Source organism: Culex pipiens, chromosome 2 (assembly GCF_016801865.2).
Source record: "Culex pipiens pallens isolate TS chromosome 2, TS_CPP_V2, whole genome shotgun sequence".
In the NCBI taxonomy this organism is placed as follows: domain Eukaryota; kingdom Metazoa; phylum Arthropoda; class Insecta; order Diptera; family Culicidae; genus Culex; species Culex pipiens.
In genome coordinates this window covers 41,886,007-41,906,560 of record NC_068938.1, presented here as the reverse complement: position 1 = coordinate 41,906,560, position 20,554 = coordinate 41,886,007, and the positions used below count along the sequence as shown (strand labels likewise).

Here is a 20,554-nt window from a genome sequence, read left to right as displayed (position 1 = left end):
ATCTTATGTCTACACAATTACGAATGGTTTAACTTGTTCAATTAATCATGTAAACACAACAAACGTTCAAGAGATTGGTATACTGTACATCTTGCGTGCAAGTTTATGAGAAATTAAATTGGATTGTGTTTCATATTATGCTTTCAGATTTCAAATATGATATAAATGTTCAAAAGAATGAAATCATTTGAAGAATAAAGATGTTTTTAATTCTTTTTGAAACAGATCAAACCTAACAACCAGGGTTGCCAGGTTGTCAGATTAATCTTGCAATGTCAAAAAAATTGAAACAAGGCTGGTACAAATTTTATTTAAAGTTTTTGTCCAAGTTCCAAGTTCATACTACCGAGCACTCGACGACGCCGTGCATTCACACTCAAATTATTCAATTACACTTGCACTTAACGCAAAAAATCAACGCACAATTTCACGAACCGACGTCTTTATGCTTTGTTTTGCCACGGACTGACGGACCATTTTTCACAATTTGTCACAGGTAAATTTTACTAAAATATGGCAAATTTTACTAAAATAGTCGGAATTTTAACAATTTTAAGCCAACAAAAAAGGATTGTTAATTTTCAGATCAAACTCCTTTCCTTGGAACACCGACTTTGACTGAACAAAGTTATTGCAAATCGGCCAACTCCAACTGTAGCTACTGATAATTCATTGAATCTGATTCAAGATTCTCAGAAAATGTTGACTCTGACTCTGACCCTGGGATTTCAAAAATCCCAACTGCACCGGCTGTGTTTTTATAGATATGATTTCCTGGATTTTATAGATTTGATTTCCTTTAAAAAAAAAAAAAAAAAAAAAAAAAAAAAAAATTTTAAATTAATTTTCCGCTCATAACATTCAAAATGGAATACAGTCTGGACTAGATTATCCAAAGCCATTGGAAAAAATGAGAATTGAATCTGCGGATGATCGAATCACATATTTTTTTCGTAGTCTTGTTTTTGTTCTTATTATTCTATACTGCACAGTGGAATCCAAATGAATTCTTAATCGTCTTAATTTTGTAATCGAAAAAATGTGTTCAATCATGAAACTCAACAAAGAAATAAAAAAAAAGTTCAAATTCCTTAAATCAAGGAATTTTACCTCTTTTCCATATTTAGTAATTAGGTTTTTTGAAAGAAAAGAGGCTATATTCCTAGATTAAAGGAATTTGGTATTTTTTTTTTATTTCAGTGAATTTGATTGAATAAACACTCTTCATTTGTACTTTGAATCCATGATGTCAAAAGTCCATTAAAATGATTAATTTATTATCATTAAAAATGCCATTGTAGAAACTCCAAACTATTCAAAACTATCACTGTTACATTCCACGTGCACGTGCAGCAATTCAGCAGGTGTCGAACGAGCAAAGTGTTGCAAAACATTCCACGCCTGCAACGTGCGACACCCCCCAGCAACAGCAACCCCAACTCAGGCGACGAACTTTTGACCAAGTTATTCCCGGTGGCTTGGATATAAATAAAGCTTCACGGGTTGCCTTCCCTTTCCACGCCGTGTGTGTCGCTCGTGCTTGAAGCGCGGAAAGGATTCCGTCAAGGGGGGATATTTTTCGCTAATTTGCATAATCGATTCGTTGTGGTTTATTTTTCTTCACTTTTTTTTTGTTTTATGTGGTTTAGTTTGTAAAGGTGCACTAAGAATAGGTTCCCTTTTCTTATATGAACTTTAAATTTTTAACATTTTAAAATAGTTTGACAAGTTACTTAAGTTTAAGCTTCAAATAAGTTTTCCTTTTTTTGTACGATTCGTTTATCAACAAAAGAGGTTAAATTTGTAAGTTGGCAAACTATTGCAACGCGTTGGTAGCAACATAGTTGGTACCAGTAGTCAGCGGATTACTTGGGGAGGTGTGTGTATGTGTGGGAATGTTTACTATGCAAACATTTTAGCAAAGGATGGACGGCTCCTCGAAGTGATTTATACGCAGACAGGAGGATAACTCAAATGGTAGGTGAGTGTTGGTAAATAAAGGAGTGATGTGGCGAGGGGATTTGAATGATGACTATATGGACATTGAATAAAGTGACGTGATCAAGGAGGAAGAAAGGGTTATACAAAAATGGATTTATTGAAAATTATATTTGTGCAATGATTTGAGTGTTCAGCGTTCAGCGTTAGCGTTCAGTGTTCAGTGTTCAGTGTTCAGTGTTCAGTGTTCAGTGTTCAGTATTCAGTGTTCAGTGTTCCGCGTTCAGTATTCAGTGTTCAGTATTCAGCGTTCAGTGTTTAGTGTTTAGTGTTCAGTGTACAGTGTTCAATGTTCAGTGTTCAGTGTTCAGTATTTAGTATTTAGCGTTCAGTTTTTAGTGTTTAGTGTTCAGCGTTCAGTGTTCTATGTTCAGTGTTCAGTATTTAGTATTAAGCGTGAAGTGTTAAGTGTTTAGTGTTCAGCGTTCAGTGTTCAATAGTCAGTGTTCAGTGTTCAGTGTTCAGTGTTCAGTGTTCAGTGTTCAATGTTCAGTATTCAGTATTCAGTGTTCAGTGTTCAGTGTTCAGTGTTCAGTATTCAGTGTTCAGTGTTCAGTGTTTAGAGTTCAGAGTTCAGTGTTACGTATAAAGTTTTCAGTGTTCAGAATTCAATGTTAAGTATAAACTTTATACTATAAAGTGTTCAGTGTTCAGTGTGAAGTATAAAGTGTTTAGTGTTCCGTGTTCAGGCCAGTTTTGAGAATTGAGTGTTACCTGTTTTATTTCAAATGTCATGTTGGCATACGTCCTTTTGTTTTGAAATGAATCTTTTAGCCCTAAATGCCCCCATTTGGAATGAATCTTTTAGCCCTAAATGCCCCCATCCAATCGCGTAAAAATAAACCGGAAGTACCCGATATCCACACGTGTTTCGGATCATCAACCAACCATCATTCCTGAAGAAGCCTCCCCCCAAGTTAGCGCAAAGCCGGTTGCTAGAAACGAATTTTGTTTAATCGAAATATTTATAGACACTACTCTCCGATGGGTGTGCGTTGCAAGTCACAAGTCACTCCACCCAAGCAACCTCCAACTGAGTTGTGACGATGGCGCCAAAATGCGTAAGGGTACGAGCCACAACAAAACGCTAGCCATGAATTGGCGTAAAACGCTTTAATGAGACAGTGCCTGCATGCAAGCTTTGTGGGGTTGGGAAATGGTGGGGGTTGGTGTTGAGGTTGGGGGGAAAGGGATAAACTTGTAGAATTTGGTCTAGAGTGGGTGGCCAGTGAAAGTGGTTGGTATGCGTAACGCAACATTAGGTTGGACTAGTGATGATGAGAATTTTTTTGTTTTGAACTTTTTTTTCTGTGGCACGCTATGGTTAGCGTGAGAAGGGATTTTTATAGGTTTATAGGGTTATTTAAATTTTTGACACATATATTTTAAGGAAAGCGTAATGCGGAAAACAGCACTGCCGCAGGCAAATAGCTGCTCAAATGTTGTAGCAGGTATAAAGCTGATAATTTTATTATTTATAAAAAAGGTCTATTGTGGTCTCTATTAAAAGTTTCTGCTCGAACCTTCGAGTTCAAAGGCTTGAATGGGGACAGCACCCAAACCTCTTTCTACTCCAAGGAACCTTCCACCCCAGGGTTCGAATTGACGACCTTTGGATTGCGAGTCCAACCGCCACCAGCAATTCCACCAGAGCAGACTTGGTTTGGTGTGTTGTTTGTTCTTATTCGGGGGAGCTGACTCTTACACCTGGAATCACTTAACGGCTTAACAACAACCAAGGCTGGCACCAACGTTTTACTTCCCCATACGATGGAAGGTTGGAGCAGATGGATATCGAATCCATGATCATCCGCTTACAAAGCGAACATTAAATTTCCCTTAAAATGATATGTTCAAAAAAAAATACAGTTGAGTAACGGAAAATGGCACAGTTTTTAAAACTTTTTTAAGTGTTTTTTTTTTTCGATGGAAAACGTTTTTTTCGGAATTCTGAGTAACCCATCAAATCGGGCGTCAAATTTTACATTAAAGTCCCTATGACATCAAATTCTTTCTCATCACTGTTTCAGGCTGCAAATTATTGAAAAACACCTTTTTTTCGCATGTTCAAAAATGGAAGGGGTCGTAACGCCCCTCCGTCACAAGATATCAAAAAATGGACCTCGGATTCGTGATCAGGGACAAAAGTTATTCCGTAGGGCAAAGATTCACGCAAATCGAAGAGGGGTCTGATTGTTTGAAAAAAAAAGCTCACTATTGTTTTGCAAATATGATTTGGAACTTGTTCTAAAAGAATTAAATTCAATGGGGATTTCTTTCCTCAGAACCTTCAAATCAGCAACATGAAAAACATTCAAAAGTTTTGCTGTTAACCTTACTGCGACCAAATTCCCAACAATCGACAGGATTCCTTAACAATGATTGTTTGATCGTTTTCCATGCCAGTAATGGAGTATTTACAGCCCCCAAAACGACGACGACGGTGTAACGCAATCAGGCCTTTATCGGTTTTCAACCGGGTCCCCTCCCGTATCATGTCTGCCAAACTAGTTCGAGGGTAATCTATTCGGTGACTTACTTTTGCTTTCGTCGACCTGTCTATAAAGTTTTACTTTTATTAGGGAGCATTCTTTTTTGCCTTTGCTTTCTTATGATCACAATTATGTTTACAGCCTTCCTCTTCTTCATTTTCTCTTTCGTTTTCGCCCGACTTTATTATGAAGTTATGCTACTGTCACCGTTTATGTTCAACCCATGTTTATGTGTGACGGTATCCAGGTTCCCGAAAATAACTAAAATAGATTTATGGTATTTACGTCTGTCGAGAAACTGGCCCAACTTTCGGAACGCAAAGGTAAGAATTTATAAACTCAACTGTTTACGATTAAACAGTCAGACAACACCATCAACAGTCTTATCAGCTTTTGCGGAAAGTAACAGTAACGTTGATTCCCAGCCGCAATTGACAACAAGCCACAGCTCGTCCAAGTCATGAACCTCCAGATTGGCACTTGACGGAACACACAATAATGTGTGCGATAATTTCGGACTAATCTTATCGTTTCGCCGGATATGTAACGATAAAGTCAGATTGATGAACTGCCCAAAACTGGTTATTAATGTCGGAACACGCGTTGGAAGCAGTACCCAAATAAAAACTCTGATAAGATAGGCGTTGGAAATTTCATTGTTTTCATATCACTTTTTTTGTGTGTGTTAAATTTGTGTTTCACGTTAAGTGAGATTATATTTTTAAGCCATGTTTCTTATTTGTCTAAATGCTTTGTTAATAATGATTGTACGGCCGATCTGGTGCCATACTGAAAATTTCAAAAATCATTTTGTTTATCAGAAAAATTACAAAAATAGTTTAAACTCGAAAAAATGAAAATTATTTAGGCCAAAGTCGAAAGGGGCGAGGATTAAATCATTAAAATCTATGCTTTCTTTATATTTGTTATGTAATCATAGAATAAGCTCAATACTTTTCATTGGTGATAGTCTGAACTTCAATCTAATTTAATAAGCCTCGTATAAATATTTATTTTTATTATTTAATATGACATGACTTGACATGCATAAAAAAAATATTATAAATGTCTTTAAAGAGAGAACTAAAAGAATGATGGAATGATACCAGTCCACGGGCAATTAAAGATACTTTTATACTTTTTTTATATAAAGAATATTTTACGAATTATCTTTCAGTCAATACCGCCAACTTGAGAAAATCGTACAGGAGTACAAGAGAGTTTAGAGCAGAAAATTTGAAAATCGCTGTTCTAATTGATACGTTCTGCTCCTGTTTAACCGAAATCAATAAAAAAAATCAAAACATTATGCAAAAAATTTGCTTGAACTGCTGTCTTAATTCAATACATTTGTCCTTATTTAGCACATATGCCGATGTTTGACAAATAATAATTAAATATGATATTATTTTTAAATTTTAAATCATAAATACAGTCCAGACCCGATTATCCGGAGGCCTTTGCAAAACTTCACTTTTGCACTCTAAACTACTCTAAGCTGATTTAGAATTTCTTAATTCAAGATGGCGGTGATGAAATATTGAAAAAATGCATTTTTCAATTTAATACGCAACCACAATTCAAAATTAACTAAAATGGGGTCGCAGAACTCGAATTTAATGGTAAAAGTAAGAAAATAATGAAACGAAAAAAAAATTTTTGTTGTTCGATTATCCGAAATCCTCCGGAAAATCGAACTTCGGATAATCGAGTCTGGACTGTATAGGCATAAAACACACAGTCTTTTCAAAGTTATAAAAAATTGCCGAAATTCTTAGCATTCAACTGTTCATCTATTTCCACAACCAAATCGTATTTTCCAAACCAAAATCGATATTTTTTTTAATTTCTGGAATTCCCGGGACAAGATAGAAACAATCCCGGGATTAAGGAATTCCCGGTGTTGGATGAATCCCGGGATTATTGTCCCGGGAATTTCCGAGATGGACGCACTACTTTTAGCCTCACGTGTTCTATAGATTTAACGAATAATAAGTTTTCTTTGAAATAATAGAGAGAGCCTCTTTGGCACGATTTTTTTTTATTTTAAAAATATTCTAGTTATTATTAAGGGGTTACATACATGTAAATCGGCATAAATTTCAGAGGTTGGTTTAAGCACACGCTTAAACTTTTTTTCAAATCTGTTTTCAGGGCATTAAAATAAACATTTTACTATCAATGAAATAAATTTGAACACATTTGGTTGCAAAATATTTTTATGTTTTTCATATAAAAAATCGAAAGTTTTTGATTTTTGTATTTTTAAAAAATGCAAAATTCCTAAATCGGGCTTCGTCATGCACACGGGACATGTCTTGCGAGTCTTCACCCCAAATATCAGCTAATTTGGTCTATCACATCTCGAGATATCGTGGCACCCGTAAATCAACTCGGTGTTCAGAGAAAAATGGTCGCAAAGTTTGACAGTTCGCTTTGCGCATGGCAAAATTTTCAGATAAAATCGTCTGTAACTTACTTTAATCATAAAATATCTTCATGAAACTTTCAGGAGTTATTGAATATCATCTTTTCAGTTGATCTAATAAATTTTCTGTAATATGAAATTTTGGGATTTTCTATATGTATGTAACCCCTTAATGTATAGTTTCTGAATCCTATACGTGACCTAAGTTTGTTAGGTTTTGCTGGAATGAGTTTCAAAATAAACTTTTCTGGTCTTTCAGTTAAAAACTATTTAATTCATTTTTGTCAAGCGATTTAAAAAAAATCAACCACTCAATTGCTCAATTGCAGGGTCCGGTGGTGTAGTGGTAAGTGTGGCTGCCTCTCACCCCAGTTGGTCTGGATTCAATCTCATGACGGTCCCTGTGGCATTTTTCGAGACGATATTTGTCTGATCACGCCTTCTGTCGGACGGGGAAGTAAATGTTGGCCCCGGTTAAACCTAGAAGTTAGGTCGTCCAGGTCCTGTCTCGGCAGTTGGCCTCACAATCCAAAGGTCGTCATTCCGAATCCCAGGGTTAATGGGAGCTTAGGTGTAAAAAAAGGGTTTGGATTGTCTCAGCGTTTCAAGCTTCCGACACCTAGTTTCGAGTAGGAATCTCGCAATCGAGAACGCCTTTAAAGCGATCAACTTTTCAGTTGCTCTCGTTATTGTACTATCTGTCTGCGGCTTGTGATTTTTAAGATGTCTGTCTGTCATTTCAATGCAAACCACAAAACGCACACTGTGTATAGGTAATAACGCTGCAATCATGACGATGACGTTTGCCGCAAACTAACGCCGAGCAATTCATTCATATTCATAAACGCATTCTATTCCCTTTTTTCACACTCATATGGTCACCGCACCACACACTTACCTGTCGGGGACGCCCTATCAGTCGGTGAATGAAGCCAAGGCGAGCCCTCACTCGCTGCTACTCAAACTAACTCATCCGCGGGGTTGTGGTTGTGTGGGAATTTATTCTGTTTACAAGCTGAACTTGAGCCGGTTGCGTTTGATTCGACTCAGCCCGCCAGTCGTCGTCAGTCTTTGGCGAGTTGTCGCTCAAAACAGAACGTTTTGGCTTTGATAAGCTTTGATTTTGTGGTTGAATTAATTTGAATTTCTTGTCTTTTACCTTACTTCAAGTCGGTTAAGTTCAAGTGAAACGCAATAAAATGAATTTCATTAGTTGTCGTGCAATTACCCGCGTAAAGGATAAAACCCATGTGATATCACAAAAATACGCGTCCCTAATTACCCCGAGGTAAAATACGTGATATATCAGCCATTAACAACAAGATTATATAATACATTATTTCGGATGATTTCTGATAACATTAAGGTGCCGTTGATCATTTTCGAAGAAAATTGAAATTCTGAAATTCTCTGTATTGAATTCAATTCAACGAATTTCTACACCAAAATGAATCAGCATGTGCCGGTTGTTGCCTTCTTGAAGTTACTGAAAGAATTTTTGGTCTAAGTGAAATGCGTTTCAAAATTTATATAATTTTGTGGTATAATCATTGACGTCCTAGTTGACAATCATTGATTAATGACGATTTCCATTACTTTGCAAGGAATGAGATAATCGTTACCAGAAAGAATCAGCATGTGTAGGGCACTATTCTTGACAACTTGTAGAAGGAATTTTGTCAAAATATTGATAGCGACGCAAAATTAATATCTTTGAACGAAAAATCATGGCAATAATGGAAGTTGGCATTATGCGACAGCGTGATTTAAATAAATTGCATGATTTAAATTTGTGAAGAACGATATTCGAAAAAACGACAACTGTTAGGACAAAGTTAGGACGGGATTCGAACCCGTACCACCCTCGTCTCTAACGGGACACTCTACCCTTAAGGTATCGTGATCAAAATCCAACAGCAGAAACTTATCTAATTTACTGCGTGGCACAGTACCAGTGATTTGGATGTGAAAATTTAATTTCAGATTCGTTGACCATTGAGTAAATCCAATAAGATTTAGTATGGTGTTAGATAAATCGTTTTGAGACTTTATGAAATAGTGGTGTAATTTACCTGACAATGTGCCTTATAATTAAAACAGTGTTCTAAGGACAAATGATACTTGCAAACTGGTTTAAGCGCCTGATTGCAATTATAGCCTGATTACCTACATGATCAATGTCGAACTCGCTAGTAGCAATTTGCTTGACATGTGAGATAAATTAGAACCGTCCCGAAATGCACAAAACCTTTCCGCGTGACTAATTACGCTGCCCTTTGAAGTTTGTGCAATCAACTATTAATTAATGACGATTTCCATTACTTTGCAAGGAATGAGATAATCGTTACCAGAAAGAATCAGCATGTGTAGGGCACTATTCTTGACAACTTGTAGAAGGAATTTTGTCAAAATATTGATAGCGACGCAAAATTAATATCTTTGAACGAAAAATCATGGCAATAATGGAAGTTGGCATTATGCGACAGCGTGATTTAAATAAATTGCATGATTTAAATTTGTGAAGAACGATATTCGAAAAAACGACAACTGTTAGGACAAAGTTAGGACGGGATTCGAACCCGTACCACCCTCGTCTCTAACGGGACACTCTACCCTTAAGGTATCGTGATCAAAATCCAACAGCAGAAACTTATCTAATTTACTGCGTGGCACAGTACCAGTGATTTGGATGTGAAAATTTAATTTCAGATTCGTTGACCATTGAGTAAATCCAATAAGATTTAGTATGGTGTTAGATAAATCGTTTTGAGACTTTATGAAATAGTGGTGTAATTTACCTGACAATGTGCCTTATAATTAAAACAGTGTTCTAAGGACAAATGATACTTGCAAACTGGTTTAAGCGCCTGATTGCAATTATAGCCTGATTACCTACATGATCAATGTCGAACTCGCTAGTAGCAATTTGCTTGACATGTGAGATAAATTAGAACCGTCCCGAAATGCACAAAACCTTTCCGCGTGACTAATTACGCTGCCCTTTGAAGTTTGTGCAATCAACTATTAATTAATGACGATTTCCATTACTTTGCAAGGAATGAGATAATCGTTACCAGAAAGAATCAGCATGTGTAGGGCACTATTCTTGACAACTTGTAGAAGGAATTTTGTCAAAATATTGATAGCGACGCAAAATTAATATCTTTGAACGAAAAATCATGGCAATAATGGAAGTTGGCATTATGCGACAGCGTGATTTAAATAAATTGCATGATTTAAATTTGTGAAGAACGATATTCGAAAAAACGACAACTGTTAGGACAAAGTTAGGACGGGATTCGAACCCGTACCACCCTCGTCTCTAACGGGACACTCTACCCTTAAGGTATCGTGATCAAAATCCAACAGCAGAAACTTATCTAATTTACTGCGTGGCACAGTACCAGTGATTTGGATGTGAAAATTTAATTTCAGATTCGTTGACCATTGAGTAAATCCAATAAGATTTAGTATGGTGTTAGATAAATCGTTTTGAGACTTTATGAAATAGTGGTGTAATTTACCTGACAATGTGCCTTATAATTAAAACAGTGTTCTAAGGACAAATGATACTTGCAAACTGGTTTAAGCGCCTGATTGCAATTATAGCCTGATTACCTACATGATCAATGTCGAACTCGCTAGTAGCAATTTGCTTGACATGTGAGATAAATTAGAACCGTCCCGAAATGCACAAAACCTTTCCGCGTGACTAATTACGCTGCCCTTTGAAGTTTGTGCAATCAACTATTTGAAGATTGAGAGCTTACTCTTGTACAGTGGTCCTCACGGCATTTTATTTTCCAAGTGCTCTGTAGAGCAGCCCCATGACACTTCAAACTACATTTATATGATATTCGGGGGTTTTCTAAAGGGTTGACACATTGGTATTACGAAAAAAACATGAAGAAAATTTGGTGACCATAAGGGTGACCCTTGATTCGATTCCTTAGGCAAAAATAAGAAACTTTGTAAATTTTGAGGGTTAAGGGTCGCTTTTTATCGTTGAAGTTGGTAAAAAAATTGTTTCATATAAAAACGTCTTCTTTAAATCGTTAATAGCTCGACAGGGTTAACTCGGATTGTTTTGCAATCTTCAACAAAGTTGTTTGCCATCATTTTAAATTAGAACTCACACTTGACAATTTGCCATTTTTTACATTTTTTTGAATTTTCCGATTTTTTTTTCTGCTTAAATCATTGATATAAATCCTACGTAATTTGTGGATGATGCTCAAGAAAATGATACCTTGATTTGCGTTTCTCATTACGCAAAACCTATAATTTACTAAATAATTTCAATGAGGAGTTCAGAATATTTTGATACTTACTTTCCCTGCCCTGATAAAAAGTCTAACTAACAAGACATCGTAGTAAAATAAAATTACTATTACTTTTAAAAATAGTGTTATATCATACGAAGCCTAGGTTTAAGATACTATTTGAAATTTTAGAGTCGATTTGATCAAATATCAGTGGTTCTACCAATGTATACAACTGTTCAGAAAAAAAACAATAAATTTCAACAGGACGTGTAAGAAAGACATCAAAATTACTGTAAGTGAATCAATCCAACATTTTTTGTTTAGATTTAAAGCCTGGTACTGATTTGCATTTTCGAATAAAATTAAGCCCAAACCAGTTAGAACCAGTTCCGAAATTTGACTCGTGTCAGAATCTTGAAGAATCCACAGCACAAAAGAAAACTCGTTCCACCATGATGAGGCATGTTTATCAACGAGCAGCTGATGCTACGAGCTATCGGGTCAGCATTTGATGGAGCCATAAAACATGCTCAGATTAAGATTTCTTTTAGTGTATTTTGGTTTATGTTGAATTGTACACAGTAAAAAATAATGTACCTCTTTTATGATGTAATTTTACCTCAATTTAGACTGAAAAAGTGGCATTACCCAAGTAACCGTGGGACTGTATATGGTAGCTTTAAATCCCCTCTATATCAACATATAAAGTATGCATACAGAGTCTCAAAACTTTATATTCACTTTATACGCATGGAGGTAAAATTGAGTGGCGACGGGTAGAGTTGATATAAAGTTATACCGCGGTAAAACGTCAAAATACTACCTTACCGACAGTACTTGAAATAGAAAAAAAAGCTTTGCGCGCAGCTCTCTCTCTCTCTTGGGAGAGTGCTTTTCACGCTGGGATGACGGTTTTTGAAAGCTTGTTTGTGTTTTTTTGCTGTGTTGTGCTTCATTCGAGATTCTAAACTGCGTGTTGATTTGATGTTCTGAGATGTTCCACCTAGATGCCCTGCGCCAACCGTCTCGTCCGTCCTGAAATATGTTTACACGTATGATTCTTGTCGATAGAGTCTTCCTTCAGTTAGTTGCATGAAAAAAGAATACACTAGACAGGTTGAAACAAAGTATTTATTAATCAATACACTTCAAACCTTTACAAAATATTGTCAATCTTCACAATATTCATCGACGAACGGGCCAGGGCACGGAGCGCTGATTGCGCACCCGGTCCCGGGGTCTTGGTGCAGTTTTCGCCGGCGGCACGCAGCTTCATGTGCAGCGCGGTGATTCCGAGGGACTTGCACTTTCCGCCGACGTACAAAGCGGCCACATAGCAGCGTAGGGCGAGCCTCGTCACGATCAGCCTTGACCTTCATGCCACCGGTGCCCCGCCAGATAGTTGCTTGCCCAAAAGATCCGTAACGTGGACGAAGGTATCGTTGAAGCTGGCGTAGACGTATGCCACTCCGAACACGATCTCGTCCGAGCAAAACCTGGACCTCCTCCAAACGATTTTTCCTGCATCAACAAAAATACCACCAAATACTGCCAAACTTTCTTTGCCCTCACTAATGTTGAGTTAGTGTTTTGAAACATTTGAAGAAATGTCAAAGTGTGATGTAACTTTAAAAGCTCACTTTACATTGATATATAAAGCTTACCATTAATGCTTCGAAACATTATTGAGCTAAATGCTTTGAAACTTTAATTGGCTGTTCTATATGTCATTATACAGTAGGTAATAATGTTTCAAACTATAAATGTTTCGAAACATTGGGAAAGGCTATTTAAAGTGTCATAGCATCGGGAAAGTTTATTTAGAGTGGATTTAGAGTTTTGATTTAGTGCTTCTGGTTACTTGGGTACACCAGAAAAGTGTTAAAATTACACATTTCCAGAGGTAAAATTACACCTGTTTTTCTGACATAAAAGATGTACCCCTTCCCAGATATAATATTACCATGATTTTTTTTTTCCTTGTACCCAACTTCATCTAATTTTTTCAATCTAACTGTGATTTTTTTTTTATTTGATATACAAAATTTATCAAATCCCATGCAATTTTTTTTTCAAACGGAATCAACGCTGATACTCAAATCTGAGAAAATTTCGATGGCTTTTATTTATAAACTAGATCAGACAATTTGTTGATTAATATCAATCGTTAATATCAATACCTATACACATTTGTGGCGACTTCAGCAAACAAAATATATCCAGGCACTTAGATTATTGTTTGGTTATACTATCGATCATAACATTATCTCTCAGACCTGTAACGTTATCATCCCAGCGTTATTGCTGGCGCTTAGATTAAAACGAATTAATAAATAAAATGTACACGTTTTTGGTAGCACTGCATTCTACCAATACTATTAGATATGCCCGAAACCATCTGAACTCTTGACGAATATCTTCAATTTATTTTGGTCGTATAGTGTCATTTAAACAAGTTTCCTGCCCCTTTTCACCTCAATTATAGATTTTATCACTCCTCAAAGCCCCTCAGCTGCGCTGGCGCCACGTCCTCCGGCCTCGCGCAGGAGCAGTCCCAAAGCTACATCCACCACATCGGCAAGGAACCGCTGGTGTACCGGAACGTGGGTCAGCACCTCCGCCTGGCCGCCGAAAAGTATCCCAACAACGAGGCGATCGTGTCCTGTCACCAGGCCCAACGGCTCACCTACTCGGACGTGCTGGAAAAGGTAGTCAAATTAGGCACTCAATAGGAAGCCAAATGGGATTATAGACGAGGAGTGTTCCCCTATAGGGTCGGCGCCAGCCTCGTAATCCCGTTTGTCTCGTCTAATGAGATTTCCGGCGCCGGCCAGCCCAACTAATTGGAGTGTGGTGTCCTTTTGTCGTCTTTTTGTGTGTTTTTCCACAGGTAGATCGCATCGCTGCGTCCTTCTATCAGCTGGGCCTTGAGAAGGGCGATCGCGTCGGAATTTGGGCGCCCAACGGAACCCAGTTCTACCTGTCGACGCTGGCGGCCGCGCGTGCCGGGATGATTTCGGTATGGCATACTCTAGTCTGTTTAAAATACGTTTGTTTTTATAGTGGTGATTGGAGTCAGTATTCTGCTGGGATGTACTGTAAGAACTTTTTTTCGCTCTCTCTGTCGTCCTTGATCTGGTTTGGGTTCTTTTTATGGTTTATTAGTTGTTGCTTAATTGCTGTGTCAATACAATTAGGGCATTTTACGGAGCAAATAATATCGTCTCTTTCGATGTGATTGATCCATAAAATCTAAAAATTTTGTCTGTAACGAAATTATGCACAAACGTGTTCTGAAATGTTAATTGAGGTAATTTACTGTTGAAAAACAAAGTTTGCATTGGAAAACTGCTAGCATATCTGTTAAACATGTCGACATAAAATGCAGAAACTACAAATCTCGAGTTTTTTTAAATGGTCATATAAGATATTGTGTTTCATATGTTTATAGGACCTGATAAAAAAAAGTCTAGAAATTTATTTCACCATTTCACCTCGAACGTATTAGCACTCGAAATCATGTTCAAATTTGGTGCGAATGTTGGATATTGCAAAAAACGAAACTCACGATTTTTATCTGTAGGTTTTCTTAAAAAGATCTCTCCATAGATTACTAAAAAAATTTTCTTTGAATCTTTCAATAACATCTTCAAATCTTCAATCTACAACACAAAATGCTCCATTAAAAACCTGTTCTCTGAATTTTTGCTGAGGTCTTTGTATTTTCGCTTATTTCATAACCATTTCTTAAAAATATTCAGCTATTTCTGTTGCTCCTGTAAAACAACTCATCTGCATGAACTGTCAAGTCAAGTGTTCTCGCTTCCTGTAGCATGGCATGTACGTACCTAGAAGTCTTCTTTTCTGGTTTCTTCACTCTTTCAACCGTTAAACCAAAACCCACCACCCAACAACCACAGGTCGTCATCAACCCAGCGTACCAAATTCCGGAAATTGAGTACGCCATCAAAAAGGTGGGCGTCAAAGCAATTTACATCCCCGAGCGTTACCTATCGCAAAGATACTACGAAATGCTGGCCCAACTGGCCCCTGAACTGGCCACATCCAAACCAGGTGAACTTCAAAGCTCCAAACTGCCCTCGCTGTCTGCGATTATCGTTGATAGTGAGTCGGGTGGGAAGCTACCGTAAGTCGTTGAATCGGAGCTTTTTTTTTTTTTGAAAAGTAGTTTACTGAATTTAATTGCAGAGGAACCGTTCAATACCAGGACCTGTTCACGCTATCCTCTTCCGAGGATCAGTCCAAAATTGAGTCCCTGCAGTCGCAAATCTCCCCCGATAGTGGAGTCAACATTCAGTTCACGTCCGGAACGACCGGCCAACCTAAGGCTGCCCTCATGTCCCATTACGGCTTCGTCAACAACGGCATCCACATCGGGTTCCGGAACGAGTTCAACCTCAAAGATCACCGCATCTGTGTTCAGACGCCCTTTTTCCACGTGTTCGGAATGGTCATCGGTATTGTGGCCGCGATGAGTTACGGTACTACGCTGGTGCTTCCGGGACCGGGGTTCAAAGTGGCCGAGTCGTTGGAGGCAATCGATAAAGAGAAGTTAGTGTTGGGTTGGGTTCGTCTAAAGAAGTTGCTAATCAATAATCTTTGCAGATGCACTGTTATCTACGGAACACCAACCATGTACGTCGACTTGGTGCGAAGAGTCCGGGAAGCGAACATCAAGCTACCTCCGATTGATCTGGCCGTCACGGGTGGGGCGATCTGCTCGCCAAAGCTTTTCGAAGACATCCAGGAGGTGTTGGGAGTTCGACAGGTGAAAACTGTCTTCGGTATGACGGAAGCATCGGCCGTGCTGTTCCAATCGTTGTTCAACGAATCCAAGGATAAGGTTTTACAGACCGTTGGTCACCTGCACGATCACTACGAAGCGAAGGTGGTGGACGCGAATGGAAATACAGTCCCGATGGGAGCTCCCGGAGAGCTGTGGGTTCGTGGCTACGGAACCATGCTCGGGTACTGGGGTGATCCTCAGAAGACCAAGGAAACCATCGACGTGGACAAGTGGCTCAAGACTGGGGATCAATTCGAGCTGCGGCCGGACGGCTATGGGAAGATTGTCGGTCGCATGAAGGAAATGGTCATCCGCGGAGGGGAGAACATCTACCCGAAAGAGCTGGAAGACTTTCTGAACACGCATCCAAAGATTCTGGAGACGCACTGCATCGGGGTTCCGGACGAGCGGATGGGAGAAGAGCTCTGTGCGTACGTGCGACTGAAGGACGAAGGTCAATCGTTGGAACACGCGGAAATGAAGCAGTTCTGCAAGGGGAAAATCTCACACTTTAAAATTCCCAAGTATCTACGGATAGTGGACGAGTTCCCGAAGACGGTGTCCGGAAAGATTCAGAAGTTCAAACTTGTCGAACGTTTTAAGGCTGAGAATTAATAAATGAATGTGACTGGAATTGTTTGAATACTTTATTTGAAGACTTAATTCTTATTGCGTTTACATCAATACAAATATCTAACATCCTTTCCAGGTTGGCATCAATCCGGCCTTCCAAGCACCCGAGGTAGAGTACTCCTTGAACAAGGTGGGAGTCAATGCGCTTATTGCTGCGGAGAGTCACCGGAATCACAACTACTACGAAACGCTTACCAAGATTATTCCAGAGCTGGCCAACAGTCCAAAGAATTCCCTGAATAGCTCGAAAGTACCAACTCTTAAAACTGTCATCATCGATAACGAACGATCTTCCGGATCTCTTCCGTAAGTCTATCTTTATTCTCAAGTTGCCTTTCTAACAGGGTATCTTTTCACCCAGTGGTACCTTCTCATTCCGAGACCTGCTCACGCTATCAACCCCTCAACAAGCCGCTACTATTGAATCTCTTCAGTCAGAAATTTCACCGGACTCGGGAGTTAATCTGCAGTTCACTTCGGGTACTACCGGACAACCGAAGGCGGCCTACATGCATCATTACGGATTCGTCAACAACGGTATTCACATCGCCGTGCGCAACGAGTTTGATCGTAGCCTGCATCGGATTTGTCTCCAGGTACCGTTGTTCCACGCGTACGCCATAGTGGTCGGTATCATGGCCGCGCTGACCCATGGGACTACCCTAGTCCTACCGGATTCCGGCTACAACCCGCTGCAATCGCTGGAGGCTATTGTGAAGGAGAAGTAAGAGTCCCTTAAGCTATCTGATAGCAATGATTCTAAGACCCTTTCTTCCAGATGTACAACGATCTACGGCACCCCGACCATGTACGTCGACCTGATCAAAGCGGTTCGGGAGACCAATTTCCAGATGCCCGTGGTGGCGCAAGCCGTCACCGGTGGAGCATCCTGTTCGCCCAAACTATTCCAGGACATCCGAGACGTGCTGCGTGTCCGTAAACCCAAAACTGTCTTCGGCATGACGGAAGCTTCCGCCATTTTGTATCAGTCACTGTTCAACGACGATGGAGATGAGCTGCTCAACACGGTTGGACACGTTACTGACCACTACGAGGCTAAGGTTGTGGACAGTGCTGGGAACACGGTGCCCTTTGGAACGCCCGGCGAGCTGTGGGTTCGTGGGTACGGGACTATGCTGGGCTACTGGAATGATCCGAAGAAGACGAAGGAAACCATCGACGTGGACAAGTGGCTTAGAACTGGGGATCAGTTTGTGCTGCGCGCGGACGGGTACGGGAAGATCGTTGGACGGATCAAGGAGGTCATCATACGAGGTGGAGAGAACATTTTCCCGAAGGAAATTGAAGATTTCCTCAACGCCCATCCAAAGATACTGGAGACACATTGTATAGCGGTTCCGGATGAACGCATGGGAGAAGAGGTGTGTGCGTATGTTAGGTTGAAAGACGGCAAGGAACAATTGGATCTGTCGGAGATTCGTGATTATTGTAAGGGGAAAATAGCTCACTTCAAGATTCCCAGATATCTTAGAATAGTCCAGCAATTTCCGAAAACAAATTCTGGAAAGGTTCAGAAGTTTTTACTTCAGCAAATGTTTGCCAAAGAATGTTCTAAATGATACAATAAAAAGCCATGTTCAGACCAAACATTGTGTAATTTATTCTTTTAGATGAATTAGTCCGAATTATCTCTGTTTTACAACTTCAGTTGTTTACAATCAAACAAACTACGAGAGAGTGATAACAGTCTACTCTCCATCAAGTACGGTGAATGTGGAACAGCTGAGCCGAACCCTGTATCAGTCTTCAATCTACCGCTGAGCGTTCAAGTCAGCTCTCCCAGAGAACACAACAGCTCCGCCAACGCTTATAATTGAGTCAATCAACATGCTGCTATTACGGCGCATTAAACTCAAAGTCATTACAGGTCGCAGGTAATTGAGCATCTAATTATCGCCTTTTATGTTAATCTGTTGATCCCAGTTACGCGTCCGCAGGTCTCAGCTATCACCGATGCGAGGGAAAGTATCCGCTGGTTCGCCGTAATTTGGGCCAACACCTCGAACTAGCCGCAGAGACATTTCCCAATCGGGAAGCACTAGTTTCGCTGCATGAAGCGAAGCGGTTAACGTACTCCACGGTGCTTGATAAGGTATTGGAATGTAAACAGTATCGATTTCAGATTAAAAACAAGAATTTACGTTTAGGTTGACCGTATGGCAGCTTCGTTGTTCCAGCTGGGATTATCTAAAGGTGATCGTGTAGGGATTTGGGCACCCAACGGAGCGCTGTTCTACCTGTCAACGCTGGCTGTGGCGCGTGCTGGTATGATATCGGTATGTAGATGATGATGACATTCAAATTCACAAGTAGTTCTAAAGTAAACAAATACTTCAAAAGGTCGGTATCAATCCAGCCTATCAAGTACCGGAGCTGCAGTACGCACTCAACAAGGTTGGCATCAAGGCACTTATCGCTCCAGAGCGCTACCGAAGTCGCAGTTTCTATGGAATGATCTGCAAAGTAGTTCCAGAACTACTAACTTCTCATCCCGAAAAACTGAAAAGTTCCGCCGTGCCGTCGCTTAGTACGGTGATCATAGATGTCGACGATAAACGTGCACTTCCGTAACGTGGAATTTTTCTTCTAATTAGTCAACACGCTCTAACGAAAGCATTCTTTCCAGAGGAACGATCGGATACCAGGATCTGCTCAAGATCGCCCCCAAACAAGAACAAGCCAAGATTTCCTCGCTTCAATCATCGATCTCACCTGACAGTGGGGTAAACCTCCAGTTTACATCGGGAACCACCGGGCAACCGAAAGCAGCGCTTCTATCGCACTACAACTTTGTCAACAATGCTCTTACCGTTGGTGTTCGAAACGGATTCGAAGAAAACCGAAAGCATCGAATATGCGTTCAGAATCCGTTCTTCCACGTTTTCGGCATGGTAGTAGGAATCACGACTGCAGCAGGTTACGGCTGTACCTTGGTGCTACCTGGACCGGGCTTTAAAGCCGAGGAATCGGTACAGGCCATCATCAAAGAAAAGTGCAACGTAATCTACGGAACGCCCACCATGTACGTAGATCTCGTCAACAAAGTTCGGGAATCGGGAGCGAAGCTGCCTCCTATCGACGTAGCAGTTACGGGAGGTGCACCCTGCGCTCCAAAGCTCTTTCTGGACATCCGGGACGTTCTCGGCGTGAAGCAGGTCAAAACGATCTACGGTTTGACGGAAACCACCGCCGTTTGCTTCCAAACGCTTCCTATTGATTCCGAGGAGAACATTCTTACCACGGTGGGACATCTGGGAGATCACTGGGAAGCTAAGGTGGTTGATTCCGAAGGAAATATGGTCCCGTACGGAACACCCGGAGAACTTTGGATGCGTGGCTATGGAAACATGCTTGGTTACTGGGGAGATGAAGCCAAGACGAAGGACACGTTCGCCGAAGACAACTGGCTCAAGACTGGCGATCAGTTTGTGCTGCGGGAAGACGGTTATGGGAAGATCGTGGGTAGGATCAAAGAAATGGTTATCCGAGGTGGCGAGAACATCTACCCGAAGGAGATTGAAGATTTTCTCAACTCGCACCCGAAGATTCTCGAGACGCACTGTGTTGGCGTTCCGGACGAACGGATGGGCGAAGAGATTTGCGCGTTCGTGAGGTTGCGAGATTCGTCCCAGACCATGGACCGTGCTGAGCTGAAGGATTTCTGCCATGGGAAGATTGCACACTTTAAGGTGCCGAGATATGTGAGGGTAGTGGAGCAGCTGCCCAGAACGACTTCGGGAAAAATACAAAAGTTCAAGTTGTTGGAATCGTTTTTGGGCAATAAAGACTGAATATGGGATAAATTAAATAACACACATAATTTTGAATTTATTTATTTTCTTTGTTATACATTGCTAGCAGTTGAAACTTTTGAATCTTTCCAGAAGCTGTTTTCGGGAACTGATCGACC

At 40.1% G+C, this 20,554-nt stretch overlaps 2 protein-coding genes across 3 annotated transcripts; both read left to right on the top strand.

The window, feature by feature from the left end:
* Positions 1-7,960: 7,960 nt before the first annotated feature.
* On the top strand, positions 7,961-18,246 carry LOC120419953 (medium-chain acyl-CoA ligase ACSF2, mitochondrial-like). 2 transcript variants are annotated; one of them, XM_039583432.2, is made up of 6 exons: positions 7,961-8,206; positions 13,669-13,891; positions 14,074-14,202; positions 16,700-16,929; positions 16,985-17,347; positions 17,402-18,246. In XM_039583432.2, exons 1-6 carry the CDS (start codon positions 8,118-8,120, stop codon positions 18,201-18,203), a joined length of 1,836 nt encoding a protein of 611 aa, XP_039439366.2. In that variant the 5' UTR covers positions 7,961-8,117; the 3' UTR covers positions 18,204-18,246. The 2 variants fall into 2 exon arrangements, with proteins under 2 accessions (XP_039439366.2, XP_039438750.1); XM_039582816.2 differs by lacking the exons at positions 16,985-17,347; positions 17,402-18,246 and adding exons at positions 15,104-15,330; positions 15,393-15,755 and having other exon boundaries at positions 15,810-16,833.
* Positions 18,247-18,360: 114 nt separating this feature from the next.
* Positions 18,361-20,450, top strand: LOC120419959 (medium-chain acyl-CoA ligase ACSF2, mitochondrial-like). The gene is made up of 5 exons (XM_039582825.2): positions 18,361-18,518; positions 18,568-18,736; positions 18,792-18,920; positions 18,985-19,211; positions 19,271-20,450. Exons 1-5 carry the CDS (start codon positions 18,472-18,474, stop codon positions 20,433-20,435), a joined length of 1,737 nt encoding a protein of 578 aa, XP_039438759.1. The 5' UTR covers positions 18,361-18,471; the 3' UTR covers positions 20,436-20,450.
* The last annotated feature ends 104 nt before the right edge of the window (positions 20,451-20,554 follow it).